This window comes from Labeo rohita, chromosome 11, assembly GCF_022985175.1.
Source record: "Labeo rohita strain BAU-BD-2019 chromosome 11, IGBB_LRoh.1.0, whole genome shotgun sequence".
Taxonomy (NCBI): domain Eukaryota; kingdom Metazoa; phylum Chordata; class Actinopteri; order Cypriniformes; family Cyprinidae; genus Labeo; species Labeo rohita.
Genome location: NC_066879.1, coordinates 12,555,673 through 12,572,884, shown reverse-complemented (window position 1 = coordinate 12,572,884; position 17,212 = coordinate 12,555,673). Strand labels below are relative to the sequence as shown.

The 17,212-nt window shown below is 36.6% G+C and overlaps 1 protein-coding gene across 2 annotated transcripts; it reads left to right on the top strand.

Annotated features, from left to right (window-relative positions):
• The first annotated feature begins 125 nt into the window (after positions 1-125).
• srsf7b (serine and arginine rich splicing factor 7b) lies at positions 126-10,088 on the top strand. 2 transcript variants are annotated; one of them, XM_051123196.1, is made up of 8 exons: positions 126-228; positions 2,799-2,979; positions 4,378-4,554; positions 6,120-6,206; positions 7,238-7,315; positions 7,829-7,876; positions 7,977-8,021; positions 9,151-10,088. In XM_051123196.1, exons 1-8 carry the CDS (start codon positions 201-203, stop codon positions 9,188-9,190), a joined length of 684 nt encoding a protein of 227 aa, XP_050979153.1. In that variant the 5' UTR covers positions 126-200; the 3' UTR covers positions 9,191-10,088. The 2 variants fall into 2 exon arrangements, with proteins under 2 accessions (XP_050979153.1, XP_050979152.1); XM_051123195.1 differs by having other exon boundaries at positions 9,255-10,081.
• The last annotated feature ends 7,124 nt before the right edge of the window (positions 10,089-17,212 follow it).

The window sequence follows — 17,212 nt, the reverse complement described above, 5'->3', positions numbered from 1 at the left end:
AACAAATAAAGAGTATACGGGATATATACAATGCAAAGTAAGCTTAATAAAGAAAATTAAATTATTTAAAATAAGCGCGCGGTCAGATATCGTAACACGAGCGTCAGAGGAAATGTAATGTCGCGCATGCGCAGGAGCGTGGTCGTTTGACAGGCGGCTGTTTGTTTGTGTCAGGATTTCTTCATTTCGGTCTTCAGATTATGTCGCGATACGGGCGACACGGAGGCGGTGAGTCAAATAAATCTTGAAGATTAAACACACGCGGACGCAGAATGCTTCATCTCATGTCTGAAACATGTCTGTTATTGAAGAGGTTTGATGTGTTTTTACGCTGTAATGGCGCCCTCGCGCGCTCTAAACACTCGCTCATAATAATCGTAGTAATTAATAATAACACTAAAGTTACTAGAAGTTGTGTTAATCATAAATATATACTGATTATATGCATATTATTTGTAATTGTACGTTGATGAATTATTAGTTTGTTGGGTTATAGATTAATATCAGAATGTTTATGTTTCGTTTCATTTTCGTTTTTATTACAGTTTGCTCTGTGTTTCAGATTTAAATAGATATTTAGATTTTTTTATTACTCAGAATTAAACATGAATGTGCTTAAATACTTTATCTGAAGCAGTGAGTGCGGTAAATTAACGTTTTCATTCACGTATGACAGGCTGTATCAATATCAGTGTTGTTTTTGTTCACAAACACTATAAAAAATCAATTGTTTAGTTGAAATAAAGCTGAAATAAAATGTAAATATTAATTTTAAATGTAGAAATGTTGGCCTTGCAACTAACTGAAACAAATCAATGAAAGTTAAAGCGCTAAAATAATCGAACTAAAAATATATTTAAAAGCTTGTTAAAAATAGGAATAAATGCTATAATAGTATCTAAAAATAAAATTAAAAATATAAAAATATATTATACAACTAGAGGAGTAAAGTTTGAGAACAAACTTTAAGTTGGTTTGAGAAAGCCTAGCCTGAAAGTTTGAAGCAGTTGTAAAAGTACGGAAGCAGCTAGCATGATTTAACACATTGCTTACATGATTTAACATGTTGTTAACATGTTTTAGCATGATTAGCTTGTTGCTTGTATTTTTATAGGCTGATTATGACGTTGTTAGCATAATTAGCAAATTACTAGAATGTTGTTAGCATAATTAGCAAGTTACTAGCATTTTTCTAGCCGGATTAGCATGTTGATAGCACGTTTTGCACATGATTACCATGTTTCTAACATGGCTAACATGTTGTTCACATGTTTCTAGCATGATTAGCATATTAGTAGCATGTTGCTAGCATGATTAGCATGTTACTAGCATGTTGCTAGCATGATTAGCAAGTTACTAGCATGTTTTTAGCATTTTTCTAACATGATTAGCATGCTGATAGCATGATTTGCAAGTTACTAACATGTTGCTAGCATGGTTAGCATGTTTCTAGTATGACTAACATGTAACTAGTACGTTGCTAGCATGATTACCAAGTTACTCGCATTTTGTTATCATGTTGTTAGCATGTTTCTAACATGATTAGCATGTTACTAGCATTTTGCTAACAAGATTAGCATGTTGTTAACTTGATTAGCATGTTACTAACACGATTAACATGGTACTAGCATGTTGCTAACACAGTTAGCATGTTACTAGCATGTTGCTAACACGATTAGCAAGTTACTAGCATGTTGCTAACACAATTAACATGTTACTAGCATGTTGCTAAGACGATTAGCATGTTACTGGCATTTTGCTAACACGATTAGCATGTTACTAGCATGTTGTTAAGACGATTAGCAAGTTACTAGCATGTTGCTAACACGATTAGCATGTTACTAGTATGTTGCTAAGACGATTAGCAAGTTACTAGCATGTTGCTAACACGATTAGCATGTTACTAGCATGTTGTTAACACGATTAGCATGTTACTAGCATGTTGCTAACACGATTAGCAAGTTACTAGCATGTTGCTAACACGATTAGCATGTTACTAGCATGTTGCTAAGACGATTAGCAAGTTACTAGCATTTTGCTAACACGATTAGCATGTTACTAGCATGTTGCTAAGACGATTAGCAAGTTACTAGCATGTTGCTAACACGATTAGCATGTTACTAGCATGTTGCTAACACGATTAGCATGTTACTAGCATGTTGCTAAGACGATTAGCAAGTTATTAGCATGTTGCTAACACGATTAGCATGTTACTAGCATGTTGCTAGCATGATTTAGATAGATTATAAATATTAGAAATATTAGAAATATTAGAGTGAAACTTAAATGAGTGTAAATGGATTAGAAATTCAGAAGTTCATAGGAGGGAAGCTTGATTGAGCCTCTAGGAATTCTGGGAGTTTGAAGAGTGTTGCTCATTTGACCATTCCAGGATTTTTGGTGGATTTTTGGTGGTTTGATAGTCTGGTTTACGAAAACCGTAAGGCGGATCAGTCTGAAAAGATACAGCACACCGAGTCAGACCAGTCTGAAGATCTGGGCCGAGTTTGGTGGTTCTAGCTTGAAAGCTCTAGGAGGAGACAGATACCGAAATTTGGCTCAGAAGAAGAAGAATAATTTTAAATAGTAGATCAGTAAATTGACTTTCTCAAGACAACTTAAATATGTTTATAATTTCATGATGTATTATAGTAAAATATTTTTTTATCAGTAAAATATATTTAAAATCCTGTGTTGTGAATCATGTGATGTGAGTTATTACTGCATGGTCAAACTTGAGCTTTTGAGGTTTTTTTTAGTGGCAGATGACAGATGTTAAACCTCTGCTCTCCTCTCAGAAACGAAGGTGTACGTGGGTAACCTGGGCACCGGGGCAGGTAAGGGTGAGCTGGAGCGGGCGTTCAGCTATTACGGGCCGCTGAGGACGGTGTGGATCGCTCGCAACCCGCCGGGATTCGCCTTCGTGGAGTTTGAAGATCCCAGAGACGCCGAGGACGCCGTCCGGGGCCTCGATGGCAAGTGAGTGACTCCTGATCTGAGACTGTGACGCTTGTGATTCATTCACATTCTCTCTTTGAAGCAGGGCATGGCACTTGCTTCAGAAAGTACACTAGGTTTTTAAATAGTTCTACTTTAAACTGTATTTATTTAATAATTATGGAATTATTTATGTTTTAAACATTTAATTGTCAGGAACAGTTTATGGTGTAACAAAATACTAACAGTAACCAGAAAAAAATATATCTGCATTATGTCACTTTTAATTATAAACAAGCCTGAAATACACAGGGACTCTAATTTTGAAATGTCTTTATTACTTCCAGCTGCTCATTCAAACAGATGAGGGAGATAAAATATGCATTTAAGAATCATACTACAATATAAACACCATAGAGTAAACATTGTCACAATTCATCAACACTAGATCATAAATTATCACAGTAGTTTAAAACATGTGAAATGAAATTAAATAAATTTACAACAAAAAAATTCAGAATATTAATACATACTATAAAAGTAGTAAGTAATATACAATAGCGTTTTAGTGCCAAATTAAAATAAAATCTAAGATACTAGAATAAAGTCGAAATATTACAAGAATAAAGTCTAAATTTTTCAAGGATAAGGTCAAAATATGACGAGAATAAAGTCGAAATATTCAGAGAATAAAGTTGAAATATTACGAGAATAAAATCGAAATATTACAAGAATAAAATCAAAATATTATGAGGATAAAATCAAAACATTACGCGAATAAAGTCAAAATATTATGAGAATACAGTCGAAATATTACAAGGACAAAGTCAAAATATTACAAAAATAAAATCGAAATATTATGAGAATAAAATAAAAATATTACAAGAATAAAATCAAAATATTTCAAGAATAAAGTAAAAATTACAAGAACAAAGTCAAAATTCTATGAGAATAAAGTTAAAATTTTTCAAGAATAATCAAAAGTCAAAATATTTTAGCAATACTAATATAACAAATATTATATTAGTACTGCTGACTTTGTCCTCATAATATTTTGACCTTATTCTTGAAATATTATGACTTTATTCTCGTAATTTCATTTTATTTTTTAACATGGCGCTAAAACGCTGTCGTAGTAGTACTGCTCATGTTTTTAAAAATCCTGTTTTTGTTGTGAATCATGTAATGTGAATTTTAGCAGCGGAATGATTTGTTCTTTCACGTGATGTAACGTGGTAAAACAGTGATTATTTCTTTATTTCAAGCTTTGAGTGACAAATGGTGATAAACTCTGTGATAAATGTGTTGCGACAGCGGTACGATGACTAATGCGTTGCAGTAATGACCATAATAATATCCACAATGAGCAATTGATTTCTGCTGTATTTTACCACTTATTCATGCATGCAGTCAGATGTTGAAGCACATGTTTGCGTTCAGGGTGATTTGTGGCTCTCGCGTGCGTGTCGAACTGTCCACCGGAATGCCGCGGCGCTCCCGCTACGACCGTCCGCCCACCCGACGGCCCTTCGACCCCAACGACCGCTGCTACGAGTGCGGCGAGAAGGGCCACTACGCGTACGACTGTCATCGCTACAGTCGGCGGCGCTGGAGCAGGTACGGCCGTCCGTGATCTCGTCCCAACGCCTGTCTCTGATCAATGACACTGCTGTTCATCTGCTGTTTCCTGTGTGATATTGTTCTCTCTCTCTCTCTCTCTGTCTGCCTGACTTCCTGTTTGTTTGTTGGATTTGCGGGATGACGGGGGGATGTTTTGTTGTTTTCTGAACTGATGTTTTCTCCAATGTTCTTTGGGATTTCATTGAATGACTGACCTGGTCAAAACCTTTCAGGTTTCATCGTTTGATTCAGAGAGTCACGATCCTTTACGATTTCATGAGGCATCTAGCAAATCCCACACTTTTGATCGCCTGCTATGACCGGGGCACGAGCAGCCACACCCCTTCGCTGAGGCTCCTCCCACTGCTACTTAACTATTCGTAGCCCCTCCCCCAACCCAAACCAGATGTGAGAGCGCCAATCCGAGTAAATTCGGCTAGCGATTTTGATAAAGAGAGCATCGAGACCTCGGCAGAAAAAGCGCCTTGCACACTTCTATCAAGTCTCAATCAAGCGATTTGGCTGTCAGTGCGGTCATCGTTAGAAATCCAAGAGAACGACTAGATGCAGAGGTCGGCTGATGATAGATACTTCTAGATCGTCTAAATCTGCTAGACCTCGGTTCCAAAGAGGGTCGACCTGCAAAGTTGCAAGGTTTATTTCAAGTACCAATTAATGTGTCTCTCTGTATATCATTGCCTGAACTCAAAGCAGTCGTAATGTTTAATGCTGTTAACTTTTTTTAATATCTGTTGGATGCTTTGGAGAGTTCTAGGGCTGGGCGATATAACACTCCGTCATGTTTGTGCATTTCGTGTAGATATTGATAAAACATCTTTTTTTATTTATTTATTTATTTATTTATTTATTTTAAATATGAGAAATCATTTTGACCCCAATCATTGTTGCCAGTTACGTTTAAACAAATTCTATTGCAAAAAGAAAAATAATTGATAATATATAAATAAATATTTTCCCCAATTTTTAAACATGATAACCATACAAAGTAATAAACAGAAACATATTTTTACTGAACATTTTTTGTGTTCTTTTAGTATCGAGATACTATTATAGTTATATTTATTGATTTGTGAATTAACTTTTCTTTTTATATTTTCCATTTTAATTTTAAAGTTTTAGTTTTTTGTAATTTTTACTATTTTTTTCAATATACCTAGTTTTTAAATATAATTAAATGAAAATGCAAAATAAAAAAATATATAAATATTTATTTAAGTTAATATTTTATTTTAAGTAATAAAATGTTTATGTTTGTAGTTAACTATAATAATCCTGTTGGTGATTCAACCATTCAGTTGCATCAGACCTTGAATCAGTTCACAAAGTGATTCATGTAACTGAATTGAACTTGTGCAGTAAAAGCACTGTTATATGGTCCAGCCCTGTTCTGTACTGTAGCTGTAATGTTAATCTGTAATGTAATTGTTTAGTTTAGTTGAGGTCAGTGCCTGAGGGTCACGTCATTCAGTCAATCTGTGACACTGACACACGTCTCTCTCCTCTGTTCCCTCCGTCCGTTCGTCTCCTCTGGACTCGGACAGGTCTCGCTCCCGTTCCCGCTCACGCTCTCGCTCTCGGTCCAGAGGGAGGAGATACGGGCGCTCTCGCAGCCGCAGCAGAGGGAGAAGGTGCGTGACAGACCTGTGTGTGTGTGTGTGCATGTGTGATTGAGAGAGTGAGTGTGTGTGCGTGCGTGCGTGTGTGAGAGTGTGTATATGTGTAAGTGCATGCAAGTGTTAGTGTGTGTGTGTGTGTGCGTGCATGAGCAAGAGTGTGTATGTATGCGAGTGCATGAAGTGCGTGTATACTTGTGTGCGAGAGTGTGAGTGTGCAAGAATGTCTGCGAGAGTATGCATGTGAGTGTGAATGTGTGTGTGTATGTGTGTGCACAAGAGAATGAGCAAGTGTGTGTGTAAGAGTGCAAGTGGGCAAGAATGTGAGTGTGCATGTGTGTGTGTGACAGTGTGAGCGGGTGTGCGCATGTGGGTGTGTGCCAGGATGTGTGTGCATGTTTGAGTGTGTGTGTGTGTGTGAGTGCATGAAAGTGTGTGCATGTGTGCAAGAGTAACTGTGTGCATGTGAGTGTGGGCAAGAGTGTGTGTGCGTGCAAGTGTAAGAGTGTGCACGAGAGAGCAAGTGTGAGTGTGTGTGAGAGTGCATGTGAGTGTGCAAGAATGTGAAGAGTATGTATTTAAGTGCATGCAAGTGTGTGTATAAGATTGAACAAGTGTGTGTGTGTGTGTGCAAGAATGTGAGAGGGAGTGTGTGCGTGTGTGTGTGCATGCATGAGCAAGATTGTGTATGTATGCGAGTGCATGAAAGTGTGTGTACGCTTGTGTGAGAGAGTGTGAGTGTGCAAGAATGTCTGTGCGAGAGTGTGCATGTGAGTGTGCATGTGAGTGTGAATGCATGTGTGTACGTGTGTGCACAAGAGAATGAGCAAGTGTGCGAGTGCATGTAAGTGTGCATAAGTGTGCGTGCAAGAGTGTGAATGTGCAAGAATTGTGAGAGTGTGAGTGAGTGTGCAAGGGTGTGTGTGTATGTGAGTGTGGGGTGTGAGTATGTTTGAGCATGTGCAAGAGTGTGTCTGAATGCGAGTGCATGCAAGTGTGTGTGTGTGTGGTCCTTCATTTAATTGTATTTGTCAATCGTGTCTCAGGTCTAGATCTTTCTCTCCCCGTCGTTCTCGCTCTGGTTCTCCCAGACGCTCCAGATCTGCAACTCCAAAACGCTCGAGGTGAGTGACCGATCCACGGTAGTGGAACTGTGATTCAAAGAGAAAACTGATGCTTAAAGGCTGTGAATGTTAATGTGCATGTACTTGAGTTGTGTTCTAAATGTTCTATATCACATTTCTGATTGTGATGACACATGAAATCGTGATTTCTCTTCGGTGTGTGTCCAATCTTCACCAAAACTGCTTTAGATGATCCTCATTGTCTTGAATGTAATGCTCTCAGGTGTTCACTAAAATCATAAAAACGATCGTTACTTGAAATTAAATATAAAAAACTTTACTTCAGCTAGTTGCCAAGGCAAAGTTTCTCAGTTTTATTATTTTAACTTGATGTACTAAAATAACAAAAATGATATAGACATATTAAAGACAAAACAAAATGACTAAAACTTGATATAAATATAAAAATAAATACTGGTTTAAATGAATAATGAAAGCAGCACTAGTGTTTCAGTGATAGTACACTAACACAGCTGCAGTTGAATGGATTGATGGTTTCTTTGCCTCATCCAGGTCCAGATCCCGCTCTCGCTCCCGATCCGGCTCGGCTCCCAGAAGCAGGTAACACAGATGTGCTGCTGCGCTGATGTGTTCTTATCACTGCATGAACTGTGTGTTCAGTCACATGGGGTTAAGCTGATGGGAACTTCTGTTGCTTCAGGTCTGGTTCAATAAGGAGATCAAAATCTGGCTCTGCGGCTAGGAGGTGAGAACACACATGACACTCACACACAGTCTTGCTATTAGAAAAAGTCTTTCATGTGAATGTGACATGCACGAATGATGGAAAAGCATTAACAGTTTTTTTTTTTTTTTTGCGTTGTGATGGTTTTTTTTTTTTTAATATATCTATATAGTTTTATTAATTTTAATTTCAAAGTTAACTGAAATATAAAAAATATATTTTTTATTTTTATTTTGAGTAATGAGAATGTTGTTATGGTTTTAGTATTAGTTAACTATAAAAACCCTGGTGGTGACTGAACTGTTTGTTTGCATCAGACTTTTGAATCGATTTACAAAGTGATTCCTGGAAATGAATTGAACTCATGAGTTTAAAGCGCTGTTACATGGCCCAGCCCTGTTTTTATGACTGTAATGCAAAATATATATTTATCAATTTCACTTCTGCTTTTGTATGTACACTAGCAGCCAAGTTTAGAATAATTATGGTTCATTTATTGTTTGCAAAAAGTCTCTTCTGCTCAGCAAGGCTGCTTTTATTTGATCAAAGATATTTTATTACAGTTTAAAACAGCTGTTTTTATGTGAATATCTGTTAAAGTGTAATTTATTTCTGTGATGTGCAGCTGAATTTTCAGCATCATTACTGTGACATGATCCTTCAGAAATCATTCTAATATGCTGATTTGCTGCTCAACAAACATTTCTGATTGCTGCACAATATTTTTCTGGAAACTGATGCATTAGCATTCCAGCTTTTTTTTAAATAAATGAATCCCTTAATTCATCAAGGACACATTAAATTGCTCAAAAGTGACCGTAAAGACATTTACGACGTTAAATTAGATTTCTATTTCAAATTAATGCTGTTCTTTAGAACTTTCTGTTTATCTGTAATTGCTGAAATAAAATGCATCACAGTTTCCACAGAACATATTGTGCACCACAATTGTTTTTCATCATTGATAATAATCAGAAATCTTTCTTGAGCAGCAGATCAGCAAATCAGAATCATCCTGAGATGTTCATTCGGTGCATCAGATGGTTTGCGTTGAGCTGCATGTGTTTGTGAGTTCGTGTGCAAACAGCAAAGCCACCGACGCACTTCCTGCGCTTGTTAAACTTAAGAGGCGTTTTTGCTTAAATCTCAGCTGCTCCAAGTCTAGAGCTCCACCTCAGACGCAGAGGTAGGTCTGTGGATGGGAAACTGTATTTCAGGAGCTCGACGTGAGCGTTTCTTGTGTTCCGTTTGCAGCCGGTCGGCCTCTCGAAGCCCCGCGGGAAGTGAGAGTCCGGAGCGAGACGACTGACGCTCCTGCCGTTCTTCACCAAGCACCTCAGTTTGTTTATTGCAGTACAATTAAAGTAATCATTAAAAATGTGAGTTTGATTGTAAGGAAGCTCTAGTGAGCAGCAGAATGTTTTGAGTTTATTTTTCTGTAGCTGAAGAGAGATTTTGTGTGATTTTGTACCTGTTTTGTTGTGTAGCGCACACACACACACACACACACACACACACACACACACTTTGGTTGGGTTTTGTATGTGTGTATTAAACGAAGTGAAAACGCTTTGATCTCTGAGATTTCTTCATGCACTAATGACGCTGTTCCAGCAGGTGGCGCTGTCGTTCAACACATTCGATTTCACAGAAAACACCATTTGCAACCCATTCCACTGTTGTGTCAAAAACAAACACTGCATGGCATCAAGACACATACACAGTTTAGTGTGTCTTCCTGTCATCTGCACTGTTTCTCAAGTGTCCTCGTTGGCCTGATATCCCACAATCCTGTGCCTGCTCTCCAGATGCTGGAAATCATTGTATGTGTGGGTGTGATTAAAAACATAAAAAAGTAAATGAATTCATAAATGTGACTGTTTTAATGTTTCATTTTGACAGTGAGTCCTGGTTTATGTCTGACACTCACTTGTTTGTTCTAAATCAGAGATTCACAAACTTTTTCACCAGTCAAACCCCTCTGTGCTACAATATGTGCTTTTAATACAGTAGGTGTGTATTATTTACATATTTAAATAAAAATTGATCAACACTTTGATGTTGGTTAAATGTCACATGACATGCAGGTAAACAAATTAAATATTTAATCTGTTTTATAAAGTAAGTGTTTAGTTTTAAAAGTATTTTTAGTATTTTAAAATGATATATTTAATAGTTTATTTTTATTTAGAACATGTATTGGCATTTTAAGGTTGAATCACTGTTGATGTTTGTAACAATTAATGTTGATACAGTATCAAGATGTTTCAGTGTGTTTTGTTAAAACATTGATTTTTAAATGTTTCGAAACATTGTTTCAGTGCTGTTTAAACGACTTCAACATTGAAAAACAAGTGATATCATTTCAGCTGTGATTTATGTGCATTTTGTTAGGCTTTTTACAACTAAGTTCATTTTAAAAGCTGTTTTAGTGCTTTTTCAACACTGAAACAATGGCTGACGTAATTTCAAGCACATTTCAAATGTGATTTATGAATGCATTTCTTAACCTTTATATAACTAGTTAGCTTTAAACGCCGCAATGCTGACCTTTTTCCAACATTTAAAGCACATTTCTACTGATTTATGTGTAGTTTGTTAACTTGTTTTTACAGCTATTTAGTTGCAAACATTGTTTCAGTGTTTTTTCATCCGCTGACATCATTCCAGTCACATTTCAGCCGTGATTTATAATCAGTTTGTTCATTTTTTTTGCAACCAGTTTAAGCTGATATTTGTTAAATGACACGTGACATGCAGGTAAACCAAAAAGTGTTTTATTTTTTAATGTTTTGAAATTATTGGTTTTCATTTTGTGTTTAATTGAAACAGAAGCTCTTTATTAACTCACGCACTCTTAAAAATAGTTCCAAATAAAGGTTCCAAAAGGTTTTTTTCCCCCACAGTGAACTATTTTAGTTCCCCAAAGCAGCTTTCAGTGTCAATTCTTAAAACAAACATTTGTTTCTTAGTGTGAATAACATTTTAAAACTCTGCAGAAACTGTTTGTGCTGTAAAAAACCTTTGGTGCTATAGAAAATTTCTGTGGATGTTAAATGTTTTTTATGGCAGTAAAGAAGTTTTGTTTGTAATAGCAAACCCCAGTTTGGGAAACTGTTGTAGGTCGTTAAATGTCACGTTATGACAGTTCGGAAGCTGATCTGAAAACGCTCTCCATCATCACACGGGCATCATGTCACGTTCAGTGTGGTTTGACTGAATCTCCTTGTTTCTAACCTGCTTTAACCCAGGAGGCCTGTAGTAGCGTGTGATGCAGGATTCGTCCCGTTTATCAGCGCTCTGCTAACACTCTTTTAATAGCTCCATTAGCCGAAGGCAGAATGTCACCTACAAACACACCAGCCTTCATTCAGGAGAAACACGCCTGCATCATCACAGCGCTGAGCCTGTGTGTGTTTTACTGTATTAATGTATGTCTTCACTAATAAATCAGTGAAAATAGCTGAAAAATCCCAGTTTGAAAGAGGAACCTGAGCCACATCTACAGAGACAGGAAGAAACCCCTTAGCAACCACCCAAAATTCTCTAGCAACCATCCACAACATCATGGTGGTGAGTTTTTACAGTTACATTATTACAGACGTAAAGTTCTCTCTTCAGCACGGGTGTTAAAACTTCAGCATTGGTTTATACTTTGTAACAATCATTTAGCTTCATTGTATCAATGTTTTTTCAGCACTGAAACAATTGGCATCATTTCAGCTACTTTTAAACTGTAACTTTTTTATAGGTACATTGTTTCGGTGTTTTTTCAGTTTTTTTTGGAAGTTATGGAAGCCCATTTCTGCTACAGAATAAAAAATAAAGATAATTGTGACTCTTTATCTCACAATTCTAACTTTTTTTTCTCAGAATCATGAGATACAAACTCACGATTGTGAGTTATAAAGTTCGGTTCTGAGGAGAAAAAAAGACTGATATATGCACAGAATTGCGAGTTTATAACTTGTAATTCTGACTTTCTAACTCACAATTGTCAGAACTGCAACTAAACTTTAAGTTGGCTTGAAAAAGCCTAGCCAGAAAGGGTGATTGCTAGCATGATTAACATGTTACTAGCATGTTGCTGGCATGTTTAACATGTTACTAACATGCTCTTACCATGATTGTCAAGTTACTAGCATGTTGCTAGCATGTTTCCGACATGATTACCGTGTTATTAGCATTTTACTAACACGATTCTAGTACAATTAGTAAGATACTAGCATGATTCTAGCACGATTAGCACATTACTAGCATGATGCTAGCGTGTTTAACATGTTACTAACATGTTGCTAGCAGGTTTCTAGCATGATTAGCCAGTTTCTAAAATGATTAGCAAGTTATCAACATGATTCTAACATGATTAACATGTTGCTAGCATGTTTAACATGTTACTAGCCTGTTTCTAGCACAATTAGCACATTACTAGCATGTTTCTAGCACGATTAGCATGTTTCTAACGCGATTCTAGCATGATTAGTAAGATACTAGCATGATTTTAGCATGATTAACCTGTTACTAGCATGTTGCTAGCATGTTTAACATGTTACTAACATGCTGTTAGCATGTTTCTAGCATGATTAACAAATTACTAACATGTTGCTAACATGTTGCTGGCATGATTAGCAAGTTACTAGCATGATCCCAGCATGTTTAACATGTTACTAACATGTTGTTAGCATGTTTCTAGCATAATTAGCAAGTTATTAACATGTTTCTAAAATGATTAGCAAGTTATCAACATGATTCTAACATGATTAACATGTTGCTAGCATGTTTAACATGTTACTAACATGTTACTAGCCTGTTTCTAGCACGATTAGCACATTACTAGCATGTTTCTAACACAATTCTAGCATGATTAGTAAGATACTAGCATGATTTTAGCATGATTAACCTGTTACTACCATGTTGCTAGCATGTTTAGCATGTTTAACCTGTTACGAACATGCTGTTAGCATGTTACTAGCATGATTAACAAATTACTAACATGTTGCTAACATGTTGCTAGCATGATTATCAAGTTACTAGCATGATTATAGTATGATTACCATGTTACTAACATGTTGTTAGCGTGTTTCTAGCATAATTAGCAAGTTACTAACATGTTTCTAAAATGATTAGCAAGTTATCAACATGATTCTAACATGATTAACATGTTGCTAACATGTTACTAGCCTGTTTCTAGCATGATTAGCACATTACTAGCATGTTGCATGCAGGCAAATTTTTTTATTCAGTGGCAGAAACGTCTTCCATAACAACTAATTAGTTTTAAATGCGGTTTAAAGACATTCGTTCTTTAGATCTCAGATGTTTTGTCTCGTGTCGTTTCATTGTGTTTCGTGATCGTCATCACGCTCACCGCGATCCGAATCTGCACTGGTTTCCATCAATCCGTGCGTCTGCTGCTGGTAATGTGTGTTTGTTCATCTTTATCTGAACGCTCATCCTCACATGATGAATGATTCAGTGGGAATCTCTCTGTTTAATGAGTCTAATTAAATCATAAATGTCCCTGACAGGAAGTGGTTCGTTTGTCCACGGCTTCATTATGATGTTTGTGTTCAGACTCATTGATGAAGCTCATGAACGTTCAGGAGTAGTGGTGCGTTCGTGTGATTTCACTACAGTAAGGTGTTGCTGTTGTTAAAACTTCGGTTTGAGTTCAGAATCACAGTGAAGGTGTGTGTGGGTGTGTGTGTGTGTGTGTGTGTGTTCATTACATGTGGTTAAATGAGCAAATAACCTCTGATTCACAGTTCCTCTTTTCTCAGATATACTTCTCACACACACACACACACACGTTACACCACACGAGTCATGACAGACACATCTCACCAATGGATGTGAATGGGTGCCGTCAGAATGAGAGTCCAAACAGCTGATAAAAACATCACAATAATCCACAAGTAATCCACACCACTCCAGCCCATCAGTTCACATCTCGACAAGACAAAAGATGAAACAAATCCATCATTAAATTGTTTATAACTAAAATACACTGAGTCCATAATCCATAATAACACTTCCTCCAGTGAAAAAGTGGTCTGGTCTGAATCAGGTGAGAAATCTGCACAGATCAAACACTGTTTACAAGCCAAAACTTAAAATGTCTTAATGATGGATTTGTTTCACCTTTTGTCTTCTCAAGATGCGAACTGACGGACTGGAGTGGTGTGGATTACTTGTGGATTATTGTGATGTTTTTATCAGACTCTCCTTCTGACGGCACCCATTCACATCCATTGGTGAGACAGTGTTTGGAAACAAACTCATCCTAATCTTGGACGGCCTGAGCACATTTTCAGGACATTTTAATGTTTGGTTTCCTTTAATATGTGTGAAACTGAGACTGAAAACAGTGACGAATAAATCTGGTTGTTATGTATTTGAAAAAGCACCTGTTTTGTTAATATACAACTGACAAATCTGCATCACATTAAGTTGATTCGTTTATGTTATACTGGTTAATCCATAACAGAAGTCAATTTTATATGTAATTCACAAGCATAAGTTCATGTAGTTTGTGTGTTAGTCAGTAGTGATTGTAATTACAGTATGTTTAACTGGATCGAGGTGTGTTGGTGTGACAGAGGTGAACAAACACACTTGTTGTTACCATTGTTTTCGTCACGATCCTCTGCTGCCACCATAGCTTACAAAACTCTCACGCAGCGGTTGCGTTTGTCAGGGTGAAGCTGACTTCCTCTGGCCGTTTCCTGTTCTTGTTCTCTTTTAGCTCTTACTATGGGCCTCGTTGTTGATCGGCGTTTAGATTCTCACTCGCCGATTTGATTCGCTCTCAAAAACGCATTGTTTTTGCACAGATGAAGATTGTCAGGAGATTCTGTGTGAATCACTGAGACGCTGTGAGAAATGAGGAAGTCGGAGTTCAGAGTTTGATATTTAATGAAAGACGCGAATGGTGTCGTTTAACACACTTACAGCTGTTATATCACTGATGACTAGATACATCTCTCACTCTGATTCTCTCTAACTGTGCAGATGTTGAACTTCCTATTCTGTTCCTTCCAACTTCAATATTTATGTAAACAATGAGTATTTTTGGTTTGAATATTTTAAACTTGCAGTTACCCTGTTTTACAATTAAATGTGAGCAACAGCTGGTTTCATTAAAGGGGTCATCGGATGCTAAGTTCACTTTTTCATGTTGTTTGAACATTAATGTGTGTTGTCAGTGTATGTACAAATCTACCCTATAATGATGAAAATCCATGCAGTGCTTTTTAATTAATCTGTAAAAAAAAATAATATCCCCTTTTTCAAATCGAGCCGTTCTCAGATGCCTGTTGTTGTGGCGTCACATGACAGAGGACACTCCCACAATAGTTGATTGACATGAGCATCTTACCCCAGATCAGCTGTAACAGTCCGACCTCTTTGTTTTGATGCTGGAGTTAGACAAGAATATCTCAGATTGAGGTGTTGTGTTGCTGGATGTAATAATGAACATAGCGGTCGTCATTTACTCCCGACATCTGAGCCGCTGAAGATGCAGTGGATTACGTTTGTTTGTGAAGGGAATGAGCCTCCCGATCTACGTATATCCGTCTGTGTTCACGCAAATCATTCTTGATCCAGCTTCACTTACAGCAGAAGTGAGTATAAGGGTTTTTTTATGACTCTTTGCAATCGCCTTTCCTTATAACGTGGTAGTTAGGAAGTTTAGCGGCTAAACGCGGCTAAAGTAAACAAGATCGTCACTCCACAGAGAGAAGAGAGGGGCGGGGCGAGCAGAGCTCATTTGCATTTGAAGGAACAACCCCTTAGAATGGGATAATTTTTTACACAACCATTGAGAATTTTTAATCAAAGTGTATTATAGACTTTTCATTAAGACCCTAAAGAATCATATCAACTTGTGGAAAATGGGAATCCTATGACTCCTTTAAGTAAAACTATCTGAAATACATTATTACTTTTTATTATACTTATTTTATAATTGTATTTTATTATTTTATATTAATTTTAATATTTTAAAAAATATTTTTTTATTTTTATTTGTTATTAATCTTAATATTGTTTTATATTTTTATTTTATTATTTATTATTTATTTTTTACTTTTTATTATTATTAAATTTTTAAAATTAAATTAAAATTAATTTTTAATTATTTTTTTTTCACTTCACTTTGTTTTGTTTTGAGATGCAGTATTGATTTTATTTACTGGCCTGGATCTTCAAAAAGCTTTTTTATTTTGACTTTTTTTTTTCAGAATTATAAATTATATTATATTATATACCTCATAATTCAGTCTTTTATAATAATGTAAAATCAGAATTCTAAGAAAAAATTCAGAAATGTGAGGTAATGTAGAAAAAAAAATGAATTGTAAGATGGAAATTATAATTCTAAGGAATAAAATAATGATAATGAAAATAATCAACATTGCGAGTTGGAAAAACACCCGTAATTTTATTGCTTTACTTGCTGGTGTGGATCTTCAAAGTAGTCTAAAAAAACGCTGTAGACATTATTAATGAAGGATTCCAGCTGTGACTGCTACATTACTGATTCTATAGCTTAAGCACACACTGTATATCTATATAACCTGATCCTCCTCTGAGCGACAGACTAAAGCAACATCTGTGGCATCCGTCATGAAAACTGTTGACTGTTACTGTTTTCTTCTGAATCATTTGAATCATCCTCTTTTAATATAAACGTCAAAGCATTTGGGCTCATCGGTAAGTATTAACGATGGATGTTTTTCTGGATCTTGTTTGTGGTTTGTGTCACAAAGAACAACTGAGCGTGATGCTAAATGTGCATCTCTGTGTTTCTCTTCATGTTTCCAGAGATGTGAAATCAGGCCAGCGTGTGGGATGGAGACGAGCGCAGGAATCCTGCCGAAAGTAGGTCAAGCGTCAGTTTCTCTAATGGAGCGTCTGTAGAGCTCGAACCCTCCGCCTGTCACAATATGATCGATAAACGCTCGCATTAGACTCAACATCTCATGATGTGGAACTAAATAAGCTGCTTGTCAGGTCGGACAAAAGCACGATGGTCTGCGTTAAGCGGTTAATGAGCCGGTCAGACGGGTCGGTCGGATTCCAGCCGTCTCCACTTCTGACTGACCCGTCAAACACAGACGAGTCTCACACGCAGATCACATACGAGCTCATCTAATTCACATCTGAGACTAAATACAACTGCACAATTACTCTCATCACTGACGTATGGA